We start from the raw sequence: 12,688 nt of genomic DNA, 5'->3' as shown, positions 1-12,688 counted from the left end.
GGTAAGAAAGAATAATGTGACATAGGGCTGAATTTGGAGGAAATGGAGGCATTTAGTACTTGAAGGTCTTGTCAAAGGCAGTTTAAAACTTGGGTCTCACTGGGCATTGTGGTGCATACCCATAATCCCAGCAATTTGGGAGGCTGAAACAGGAGGATCACAAAAGATGGGGATTTAGCTCAGAGGTAAAGCACACCTGGGTTCAGTTCCCAATACATCTCCCTCAAAAACAAACAAAACCAAAACCATGGTCGGAGAAAGATTTCCTTTGCATCTTGTTACGTATCTTTTTCCTGTGATTTATGACATAATAAATAGCATGGCATTTCTTTTCTATTTTATGTCGTCAAAGTTCCTTATTTTGTATATCATTCTGTTAGCTTAGTTAGAAGAAAAAGCAATAGTAATTGTGCTCTCAGGATGTTCTATGACATTATTTCATTCAAGAAACATTTAATATCTCATGTGGGCCAAGCAGTAAATATGTGAGGTGCTGATGAGATTGAAGTTTGGCCTAATTTCCATTACTTATATCTGTTGCCATTTTAACTTTCAGTCTTTCCGTATGCCTTGATTTGTGAATCATCTCAGACTTTCAGAGTAAGGGAGTATGGATATCAAGAAATTTGAGGGGCTGGGATTGTGACTCAGCAGTAGAGTGCTCGCCTAGCATGGGCGGGACCTAGGTTCGATCCTCAGCACCACATAAAAATAAAAGGCATTGTGTTGTGTCCATCTACACCTAAAAAATAAATTAATTAATTAAAAAAGAAATTTGAGAAATCCTCTTTCCTTTTTTTTGGGTACTGGGTATTACACTCAGAGATGCTATATCAGAGATGAGCTATATCCCCAGTCCTTTTTAATTTTGAAAAAGGGTCTTGCTGAGTTGCTTAGTGCCTCACTATGTTGCTAATACTGGCTTTGAACTTGGTGATCTCCCTGCCTTAACCTCCTAAATCCCTGGCATTACGGAACCACTATGCCCAGCCTTTTTGTCTTAATATAACTCTTCCTTCATTTTTTTTTCTCAGAATTTGCTTATAAATTGAACTTAGAAATATAATGATGTAATGATGTTTGGGGCAACTGGGTAAGGTGTCCATAATCTTTACTAGGAATGAAAAGCATTTATTTAATGTAGGCTTCCATGCTTTGTGGGGAGTACCTCCTTAGCATAACCTTTTTTCTGTATCTAATTTTTCTGTCTCATCTGTCAGGCACCTGAAATAACACCAGCCCCTTAGAAAAGAGTGAGTTGGGGCTGAGAATGTAATTCAGTGGTGCAGTGCTTGCCTAGCATGCATGACATTCTGGGTTCAATCCTCAGCACTTAAAAAAAAAAAAAAGAAAGAAAGAAAGAAAGAAATGTAGATTTATGAGCCATGACCTGCTTAATTGGCTTCTGTGAGAATGGGGCTTAGAAACTTGTAACAAGTTCTTCAGGTGAATGTTTGATATACTAGTCTGTCTTTGATATAGGAGGTAATGGCAATATGTTAGTACAAGGTGCCTCATGCATTATAAAAATTGTTTGCTCAGGTCATAGCTCTAATCCGTTTTAAAAATCTGTTATAGCTACAGTATTGTTGTGATTTACTTTTTTTCTACATTTATTTATTGATTCTTTTTAGTTATACATGACAGCAGAAACCATTCTGATATAATTTACAAGCATGGAATATATCTTCCAGTTAGAATCCCATTCCTTTTTTGGGCGGGCGGGTACAGGGGATTGAATCCAAGAATGCCTAACCACTGAGCCACATCCTCAGCTCTTTTTTATATTTAGAGACAGAATCTCACTGAGTTGCTTAGGGCCTCCCTGAGTTGCTGAGACCTCTTAATCCTGCCTCAGTCTCCCAATAGGATCCCATTCTCATGAATGTTCATGATGGTAGGATTCACTGTGTTGTTTTCATATATGTACATGGGAAAATTATGTCAGATTCATTCCACTTTCTTTATTTTTCTTATTCTCTCTCCTTTTCCTCCTTCTTCCATTGTTAATCTATTGCACTCCTATTCTCACACACACACCCGTGGTTTACTTTTTATTATGAAAAATGTCAAAATTATAAGAAAATTGAGACTAATAGATAGTTAATAATTAATACTTGTACCATGAATATTTTACTGTATTCATTTTTCTGCTTCAGCTCTTTTAAAGTGAATTGTAGGCATTATTACATTTGACACTAAATACTCTGGCAAAATTATTTCCTAGTATCTTCTAATAGCCACTCCATATTTTATATATATTTTTTCCAGTTATCTCAAAAATGTGTTTTGGTCAGGTGTGCTGGTGCGTGCCTGTAACCCAGCTACTCAAGAGGCTGAGGCAGGAGGATCGTGAGTTCAAAGCCAGCCTCAGCAACAGCAAGGCGCTAAGCAACTCAGTAAAACCCTGTCTTGAAATAAAATACAAAATAGGACTGGGGATGTGGCTCAGTGGTTAAGTGCCCCCAAGTTCAATCCTTTGTGACCCGCCCCCCCCCCAAAAAAAAATGTGTTTTGTAGCTAGTTTGTTCAAGCCAGAATCAGTCAAGAATTATGTATTATATTTAAGGCCCCAATCTTAAATTTTTGAAAATCTAGAACAGCCGGAGGTTAAGTATTTAATCTAGCAGGTTCAGGCCTTGTGGTCTACCCAGAAATTAAACAAACAAATAAACTTGGGATGATGGAGAGGGGGATGAGTAGAAGTCCATTTGATTAGACAAAGGGGAATGAAGGGAAAAGGGGTGGGGTGGGAGAGGAGAATAGGAAGGACAGTAGGATTAATGGGGCATAATTTTCCTATACTTGCATTTTGAATACTCAACCAAGGTAATTCCACATCATGTACAACCTCAAGAATAGGGTCCTAATTAGAATAAATTATACTCCATGTATATATCATATGCCAAAATACATTTTATATCTAAAAAGAAAGCCTTGACTAAGAATTAACTAAGAAATTAAATTAAAGAATGCAGTGATAATTAAAAAAAAAAAAGCCTGAAGCATTGTAAATTGGAATAGTCAAAAGAGATTTAATTGAGGAGAGTGACTGAAAAGAACACCAATGAGAGAACAGAGATTAAAATTCATTTTTGTAAAAAAAAAATATATGTGTTTTTTAACTGATTAGCACTTGACTTTTCAAGTACAGTTTAGAGACTACTGCCAATTGCTTACAAAAATAATTGTTTTTTGTTTTACAGTGGGCAAATCAAACTAGCAGATTTTGGACTTGCTCGGCTCTATAACTCTGAAGAGAGGTGAGACATTCATCAAAATTATATGTGGGACTGGGCATGGTGGCACACACCTGTAATCTCAACAATTTAGGGAGGTTCTAAGCAACTTAGTGAGACACCCTGTTCAAAATTAAAAGGGACTGGAGATGTGGCTTACTCATGGGTTCAATCTCCACTATGTAAAAAAACTTACATGTGAGAAGGATCTCTAGAGGACCAGGGAGTTTAAGGCCAGCCTGAGCAACATAGACTATGCCTCAAAAAATAAAAATAGCAAAATTTAAATTGTAGGTGGACACAATACCTTTTATTTATTTATTTGTTTGTTTATGTGTAGGTGAGGATTGAACCCAGTCCGTTACACGTGCTAGGCAAGCATTTTACCACTGAGCTACAACCCCAGTCCCCTATCCAGATTACTTTTAGATTGTTAGATTGTTGTGAGCTGTTTCAACAATTTCATCTTCAATTGGCAGCTATTTTTGTTTGTCTGTAGCTGTGTATTTATCATCAAAATCATTGTAAATTTATATAATGATGGTTTTACATTGCAGTCGTCCTTACACAAACAAAGTTATTACTCTATGGTACCGACCTCCTGAGCTGCTGCTGGGGGAAGAGCGCTATACACCAGCCATAGATGTCTGGAGCTGCGGGTAAGGTTCTGTTAATACTTTCTTTTGTCTGTAACTCACATATTATTGATCTGTACTCTGTTTTCTCTCTACATTGGCTTTTAACAGTTCTTCTAAAATTCTAAAGTTTCTCTGCTGAGTATTAATATCAGTGATACACCTTTTCTTTAAACATTTCCTCAATTGTCTTTTTTTTAACTTCATTTGAATTAGGATTTAAGTAATTAAGATCCACAGATTATAGTTGATTACCCCAAGTCTTTTAATTAGATGTCCTCATTCCATCTCTGTTTTGTTTCCTTACACTTTCCTTAGAGGAAACTAGGTAATTTGTTCTGTAGACTTCTCACAGCCTGAATTTTGCTGATTGTATCCTTATAGCTGGTTTTTATTTTTTTGCTTTTTTTTTTTCTTCCCTCTCTTTCATTCCCTCATCCCCTATACACTCAGTACCAGGGATTAAACTCAGGGTTGCTTAACCCTGAGCCACATCTCTAGCCCTTTTTTATATTTTATTTAGAGACAGGGTCTCACTGGGTTGCTTAGGGCCTCTCTTAAGTAGTCGAGGCTGGCTTTGAACTTGAGATTCTCCTGCTGCAACCTCCCAAGCCTCTAGGATTATAGACGTGTGTCACTGCTCCTGGCTGTCTCATGTTCTTTAAGCCTTTTATTTTCTGTAAATTGTAGGGGGATTCAGGGTTGATTTCTCAACCACCCACTGATCCTTAAACTACTTACAGGTGGGTTTGAGGTTTTTATTTTCTTTTGGGGGGAGATGGGTACTGGGATTGACTTAGGAGCACTCGACCACTGAGACACATTCCTAGCGTATTTTGTATTTTATTTAGAGACAGGGTCTCACTGAGTTGCTTAGCATTTTTTCTTTTTCTTTTTTTTTTTTTTTTAGGCTGGCTTTGGATTTTGAGTGCTTCTAACAGAAGATCAGTGGTAGATCAGAATTGAGGGTAGCAAGTGATAGGAACCACTGATAACAAACTGTGAATGAGAGTGTGTTATCTATTGAGAATTTCAAAATAATAAAACAATCCACTATTAATTAGTAGCTTTTGATTATGGCCTTTTGGGGATGGTTATAAACAATGCCTCATAAAATATTAATCCCTATTCAGGCAGATTTACACACATACCCCACTTGACAAATAACAGTTGTCTCTTATTAATTTATTTTGGCCTTTGTCTATATTTTTACAGTTGTCTCTTTTTATGATATTATTAACTATTGATGATCATTGCCTATATCCCTTAATTCATTTGTGGTAATTTTATAATGGCAATATTCTTATCATACCATTCTTTATTAGAATATTTATATAAAGATAATACCCCAGGTACAAACTGGGTAGAAAAGTTAGGATAATGCTTAATTCTGTTTATTTATCATTTCAAAATAATGACGTAGTTTTCTACTATTCCCAGAGATAACCAGTGAGAAAGATTTTGGTTTTATTTTTTACTTTAATTTTACAAACTCCTGGATTTAAGCATTTTTGATGTGTTTTAATTCATTGTAGTTATTATCCTAATTCCTGTTTAAACTATCTAGTTTTTTACCAGTGGGAGCTTTGTCAGGTTATTTCTTGAGTTTTGTTGATAATCATCATGGGTTTGTTTATTTGTTTTCTTGGGTACTAGGGATGGAACCAAGGGGCTCTTTACCACTGTACTAAATTCTCAGCCCTTTTTTATTTTTTAAATATTTTTTTTAGTTGTAGTTGGACACAATACCTTTATTTTATTTATTTATTTTTATGTGATGCTGAGGATCAAACCCAGAGCCTCACGTGCTAAGCAAGTATTCTACCACTGAGCTACAATCCCAGCCCTTTATTTTAGAGATGGGGTCTCATCAAGGTAACTGCTTAGGGCCTCATTAAATTACTGAGGCTGGCCTCAAACTTGCAATCTTCCTGCCTCAGCCTGCCAAGTGGCTGGGATTATAGGCATATGCTATTGCGTCTGGCTTCATAGTAGTCTTTGATATCCTCCCTTACTTTTTGGTTTCAGGCTTATCCTATCCTGTTCATTTTTTGCCCTACTACATGATATTAGCTATTACTCTAAAAAGCCTTCATTCCTTTATGGAAAATTATAATAGAAACCACAGTTTGTGTGTTAGGGGAACAGACATCTTTAAATGGGTTAGTTGTTAGTTGTTTCTTACATTGTGTGACACATTGTCCTTGACCTCCATGCTTTATGGTTTTGACATATGTACTTCATGATATAGTATATCCCATTCTTTCCTTTCCTCACAATTTTTTTTTTTTTTTTTTTTTGGTACTGGGGTTAAATTCAGGGGCACTCAACTACTGAGCCACATCCCCAGTCCTATTTTGTATCTTTAGAGACAGGATCTCACTGAGTTGCTTAGTGCCTTGCCATTGCAGAGGTTGGTTTTGAACCCTTGATCCTCCTGGCACTGTAGGGGTTTTATTTCAAAAATTCAAAAGGATAATAGAAAAAGATAATTTCTGTGGCAGCTTACCCAATCAAAAGAAACTTTAGTTAAGTTTTACTGACTCAAGCTGGATATATTTGTGTTCTGGGCTATTTGCTTTAGCAGTATTAGCAACTAGGCTCTAAAATTAACACCCCAGTAAGATGTATTGGGAAAGTTCATAGTTCTTTTAGTATTATTATTTCAGTCTGTGCAACCTGTCACTTCTGCAGTAGCAAAGAGTTGATTACATAATGAATGTTTTAGCCACCCAAAGATTGGAAACTGAAATAAAACACAATTAGAAATTGAAACTATAGAAAACTAGTCTTACTTTAAAGTTCAACTTACAAGATTATGCTTACCTTTTTTTAAAAAAATATTTTTATAGTAGATGAACACAACACCTTTATTTTATTTGTATGTGGTGCTGAGGATTGAACCCAATGCTTCACACGTGTTAAGCAGGCTTACTCTACCAGCTGAGCTATAATCCCAGCCATATGCTTACCTTTTGAAGTGAACTTATTACTTTGATGTTCCATGGTAGTTTCTCTTAAGATATTTATACAGAAAGTGTTTGGTTTTTTTTTTGTGTGTGTGTGTTTTTACAGAGAATTAATATAGCAGTTCAGTGTACAAATCAGAGGAGAAACTAGAAAGACTAGTACAACAAATTATATGTGAAATGAGAAAACCTTGCTATTGTGTTTTTCATTTATCTCCTCTTATTTCCAGTTGTTAGAACAGTGGAACTTTCTTCTTTTTCTTTTTCTTTTTTTTTTTTTTTTTTTGTATTGGGAATTTAATCCAGGGGTGCTTCACCACTTGCTGGTCTTACTAAGTTGTTTAGGTACTCATTAAGTTCCTGAGGCTGGCCTTGAACATTCAATCCTCCTGTTTTAGCCTCCTTATAACATTGGAACTTGATTTGGCAGTTAATGTTTAAGGTCTGTTGAAAATAGAATAAATTTTACTTTTTTCCTTCTCTAACATTTGAATATCAGAAGCAAAAATTTGCCTTTTGTCAATTGAGATTAATAAATGTTAATAGGTGCTGATTTCTTAAAAAACTACGTTTTTCTTTCTCAAATTAAGCCAAGTTAAAGAATTTCTCTCTTTTTTTTTTAAATGTAACTTTTTTTTTTTTTAAAGAGAGAGAATTTTAATATTTATTTTTTAGTTTTCGGCGGACACAACATCTTTATATGTGGTGCTGAGGATCGAACCCAGGCCGCACACATGCCAGGCGAGTGCGCTACCACTTGAGCCACATCCCCAGCCCCCAAGTTAAAGAATTTCAAAATAAATATATAAAATTTGGGTCTGTGAATATTTGTAAATAAATCTTATTTCAAAGCATAAGTCAAACCAGACATGATGATGGCACACAGCTATAATCCCAGCTACTTGGGAGACTGAGGCAGAAGAATTCACAATTTTGAGGCCAGCCTAGGCAAGTTAATGAGACCCTATCTCAAAATAAAAAATGAAAAGGGCTAAGATGTAGCTAGGTGGTAGAACAATCCCTAGTATCCCCCCAAATACATACACAAACACAAGTCAGAAGAGATTTATTGCCCCCTACCTTTTTTAACATGCTGGGTTAAAAAATGAAATATTTCATGCATACAAAAAGTATATATTTTTTCTCTAATTTTACTTTGAAATAATTAATTAAAACTAATTAAGAATTATAAGACCTATGAGGCTGCTCAGTAATAGAGCACTGCCTAGCATGTGTGAGGCACTGGGTTCAATTCTCAGCACCACATATAAATAAATAAAATAAAGGTCCATTGACAACTTTAAAAAAAAGAGTTTTAAGACCTACAAAGAACTTCTGCACAGCCTTTATCTAGATGTATTCCCCCACCTCACCCCCAGTACATAAGTATTGAATCCAGAGTGGACTGCACTCTCTTACTAAGCTACATTTCCAGGCCCTCCCTCCTTTATTTAATTGCATTGCCGGGCACAGTGGCACATACTTGTAAGCAGGAGGATCCCAAGTTCAAAGCCAGCTTCAGCAAATCAGCAAGTCCCTAAGCAACTTTTTGAGACCCTATCTCAAAATAAAAAAAGGGCTGGGCGTGAAGCTCAGTTGTAAAAAGTGCCCTCAGGTTCTGTCCCTGGTACAAAAAAAAAAAGGTAAAAAAAATTGCTTCACAAATTTGCATGTTATCCTTGGATAGGACCATGCTAATCTCTATATTTTTCTAATTTTAATATATGTGCTATCAAAATAAGCACACCCCACCTTTTTTATAAATCTTGATTTTGAGACAGGGTCTTGCTATCTTTCTCAGGCTGGCCTTGAATTTGTAATCTTCCTGCCTTAGCCTCCTGTGTAGTTGAGGTTACAGGTATATGTCCCACACCTGGCAGCACTGGGACTTGAACACAGGACCTCACGCATGCTAGGCAAGCACCCTATTATTGAGCTGCATTCCCAGCTCACTAAAGTTTTTAGACCTTTTTATTAAAATATAAAACAAACTGCATATGTTTAAAGTACACAACTGAAAAGTTTTGACCTAATTTAGTTACTGTGAAACCATTACCATAGTCAAGAAATGATCACCTAGAAAGATTCCTTGTTTCATTTTGTAATCCTTCTCTTGTACCTACATTATCCCATTCCAGGCAAACCACTATTTTGTTTTCTAAAGTTTTATGTAAGTGGAATCATATAATATATGTTCCTCGCCCAGGACATTTTTTATTCAACATAAATTGAGGTTCATTCTTATTAGTGTCACTAGTTTTGTTGTTATGTTTGTTTGGGTTCTAGGATCTAACCCAGGGTTGCTGTATTACTGGTCTTTATCCCCAGTCCTTTTAAATTTTTTTTATTTTGAGACATGGTCTGTCTCACTAAGTTGCTGAGGCTGGCCTCAAACTTGTGATCCTCCTGCCTTCCAAGTCACTGAAATTACAGGCCTGATGTTCCTTGATGGCTATTTGTTTTTTGAGACAGAGACTTACCTTGTTGTCCAGGTTCAAGGTTCATGGGATCAAGTGATTCTTCTGCCTCATCTTTCTAAGTGACTGGGATTATAAATATGTACGACCAAGCCTGACTAGAATGACTAATTTTTAACATCTTGCCACATTGGCACACTCATATATATAACACATATATACATAAAATAAAAAATGTTTACGCTGGGATTGTGGTTCAGCGGTAGAGCACTTGCCTAGCATGGGCAGGACCCGGGTTCGATCCTTAGCACCACTTAAAAATAAAAGGCATTGTGTTGTGTCCATCTACACCTAAAAAATAAATATTAAAAAAATGTTTATGTTTTTATCATATTTTTTCCAGACTTCTTTGAAGGAAGTTGCATATATCATGCCTTTTCCCTCTTTAGTATTTAATATATAGCCCTTAAAAACAAATGAACCTCTTATATAACCATAGTACAGTGATAAAATATTTTTATTTAATACTGTGCATTTCATATTTCATTACTTAGTACCATAAGTAATGTCCTAGTAACAATACCCCCAATTCAGGTTCTGTCCAGGATCATGAGGGCTGGTGATTAGCTTGGTGATATTAGAGTGCTCACCTGTCAAGATTGAGGCTCTGGGTTCAATCCCTAGCACCTGAGGGAAAGTGAATATGCCAATCCAAGATCATGTATTATTCTTAGTTGTCTTATTATTTACTTATTTATTTTTTTAAAATGGAATTTTGCTGTATTGTTCAGACTGGTCTCAAATTCATGGGCCTAAGTGATCCTTCTAGCATTTGAATTATAGGTGAATATAAATTTTCTACCATGTAGATTCAGGTTACACATCTTTTTTTCCCTCCAGTGCTGGGAATTGAACCCAGGGCCTCAAACATGGCAGGCAAGCCCCTATCGCTTAGTTGTTTCCCCAGTCCAGGGTATGTTTTTTTGCGGGGGTGGGGGATTACTGGAGGTTGAACTCATAGACACTCCATCATGAGCCACATCCCTAGCCCTATTTTTATTAGAGACAGGGTCTCACTGAGTTGCCTAGTGCCTTCCTAAATTGCTGATGTTGGCATTGAACTCAGGATCCCCCTGCCTCAGACTCCTGAGCTGCTCGGATTACCAGTATATGCCTCCATGCCTAGCAGGTTATGTATTTTTTTAAAAATATTTTTTTAGATGACAATGGATCTTTATTTTATTCATTTATTTATATGTGGTGTTAAGAATCGAACCCAGGGCTGGGGATGTAGCTCAAGCGGTAATGCGCTCGCCTGGCATGCGTGCGGCCCGGGTTCGATCCTCAACACCACATACAAACAAAGATGTTGTGTCCGCCGAAAACTAAAAAATAAATATTAAAAATATTAAAAATTCTCTCTCTCCCTCTCTCTTTAAAAAAAAAAAAAAAGAATCGAACCCAGTGCCTCGAACATGCTAGACAAACGCTCTACCACTGAGCCACAACCCCAGCCCGAGATTATGCATTTTTGAATGGAATATTTCATAAGCAATTTTCCCTGGGGCGCTTTACCATTGAGCCTCCTTTTTAAAAAATTTTTTTATTTTTATTCTATCTTGAGTCTCACTAAGTTGCTTAGGGTCTAGCTAAATTGCTGAGATTGCCTCAGCCTCCCAAGTCACTGGGATTATAGGTGTGCACTGCTTTGCCTCCCATAAGCACTATTGTATTTCTCATGTGTGTACTTACATGGATTTTGTTTGCCCTTTAGTATTGATATTAATTTTTGTCATTTGGTTAAGTTGTTGTCGTCCCCCCCCCCACTAAACTTATTGCAATGTTTTATTCTTTTTAAAAAAAAAATTAATTTTTTGGGCTGGGGTTGTGGCTCAGCGGTAGAGCGCTCTTCTAGCATGTGCGAGGCCCTAGTTCAATCCTCAGCACCACATAAAAATAAATAAATAAATGAAATAAAGGCATTGTGTCCAACTACAACTAAAAAAATTTTTTAAATTTTTTTAGTTATAGGCGAACATAATATATTTTATTTTTATGTGGTGCTGAGGATGGAACCCAGTGCCTCACGCACACTATGCGAGCACTCTACCACTGAGCCACAATCCCAGCCCCTAAAAAAAAATTTTTTAAATATATTTATTTTTTAGTTATAGGTGGACACAATATCTTTATTTTTTTATTTTTATTTTTATATGGTGCTGAGGATCCAACCCAGTGCCTCATGCGTGCTAGGTGAGCACTCTACCTCTGCACCACAACCCCAGACCATTGGTTTTATTCTTATAGTTAATAAAGGAATTTTTAGGGAGATGCTTTGAGACTGTGTAAATATATTCATATGGTTTTGAATGTCCTGTTCAAAATGACAAAGTATTTGTATAAGCATAATTTATTTGAAAATCATATTAGAACTGATTCTGGCTGATAATTTTTTTTTTTTTTTTGCAAATTCAGTGCTGAGGGCTGTTTAATGACACAAACTAACTTCCCTTTTAGAAACTGCTGAGCATCCTTGTAAAATTATCTTTAGTTATTTTCATAATTTACAGTGCTATAGTAGGAATAAAGACTCTTCTGTGCTTAGAGCTGTCCTTTACAAGTGGAAGTTTGATCTGCTGGCAAATTATGGCAAGAATTTATTTATTTATTTTTTTTAGGAAACAGACACTGAAGTTCTAGGCTAATTTACAACACAGTATATTGGATGTAGTCTGATACTATAAAAGTTTATTGAGACAACTTTAAATAGGCTCCAGGGATTTCTCTCCTGACCTCTCAGTTTTACTCTTTCTAGGTGCATCCTTGGGGAACTGTTCACAAAGAAGCCTATATTTCAAGCCAATCTGGAACTGGCTCAGCTAGAACTGATCAGGTACAGCTGTGCATGTGCTATTATGTACCGGGTGTGATAGGTAATCTAATCCTCTAATTTCTAACACTTTCCTGTCATTCTGCTAAATGATTGTACAAGTTTTCTCCTTGCTCAGTTAGATTTACTTTATATTTTGTTCTAGGCTGAGTATGAAAAGAAGCTATATTTTGGGCCGGGGTTGTAGTTCAGTGGTAGAGTGCTTGCCTAACATGTGTAAGGCACTGGGTTTGATTCCTGGCACCACATAAAAATAAATAAAGGTATTGTGTCCATCTACAACTAAAAAAAATATATATATATTTTAAAAAAATAAACTATATTTCATTGTAGAAAATATATATTGAAACTATATTTTGTTTTATGGTGCTGGGCATTGAACCTAGGGCTTTGTGCATGCTTAGTGCATGCTTAGCATGCACTCTACTACTGAGCTACATCCCTAGACCCTTCACTTAATTTTTTAAAGTCTTAACTTGCATAATTTTTCTTTTCTTTCTTTCTTTTTTTTGATTGGGAGGGTACTGGATATTGAACC

At 36.2% G+C, this 12,688-nt stretch overlaps 1 protein-coding gene and 1 pseudogene across 9 annotated transcripts in view; one reads left to right on the top strand and one right to left on the bottom strand.

Moving 5' to 3' along the window:
• The window catches only part of Cdk12 (cyclin dependent kinase 12), an 86,838-nt gene that overhangs the window by 37,390 nt on the left and 36,760 nt on the right, over nucleotides 1-12,688 (top strand). For all 9 annotated transcript variants that reach the window (XM_076871529.1, XM_076871527.1, XM_076871525.1 and 6 more), the window contains exons 7-9: nucleotides 3,207-3,263; nucleotides 3,797-3,898; nucleotides 12,076-12,153. In XM_076871529.1, coding sequence (XP_076727644.1) covers nucleotides 3,207-3,263; nucleotides 3,797-3,898; nucleotides 12,076-12,153 — 237 coding nt within the window. The remainder of the gene's footprint in view (nucleotides 1-3,206; nucleotides 3,264-3,796; nucleotides 3,899-12,075; nucleotides 12,154-12,688) is intronic.
• LOC143411056 (U6 spliceosomal RNA) lies at nucleotides 8,490-8,588 on the bottom strand (annotated as a pseudogene).

The sequence above is a fragment of the Callospermophilus lateralis genome, chromosome 11, assembly GCF_048772815.1.
Source record: "Callospermophilus lateralis isolate mCalLat2 chromosome 11, mCalLat2.hap1, whole genome shotgun sequence".
Taxonomy (NCBI): Eukaryota; Metazoa; Chordata; class Mammalia; order Rodentia; family Sciuridae; genus Callospermophilus; species Callospermophilus lateralis.
Note: the sequence above shows the minus strand (reverse complement) of the source record. Positions and strands in the feature narration are given on the sequence as shown.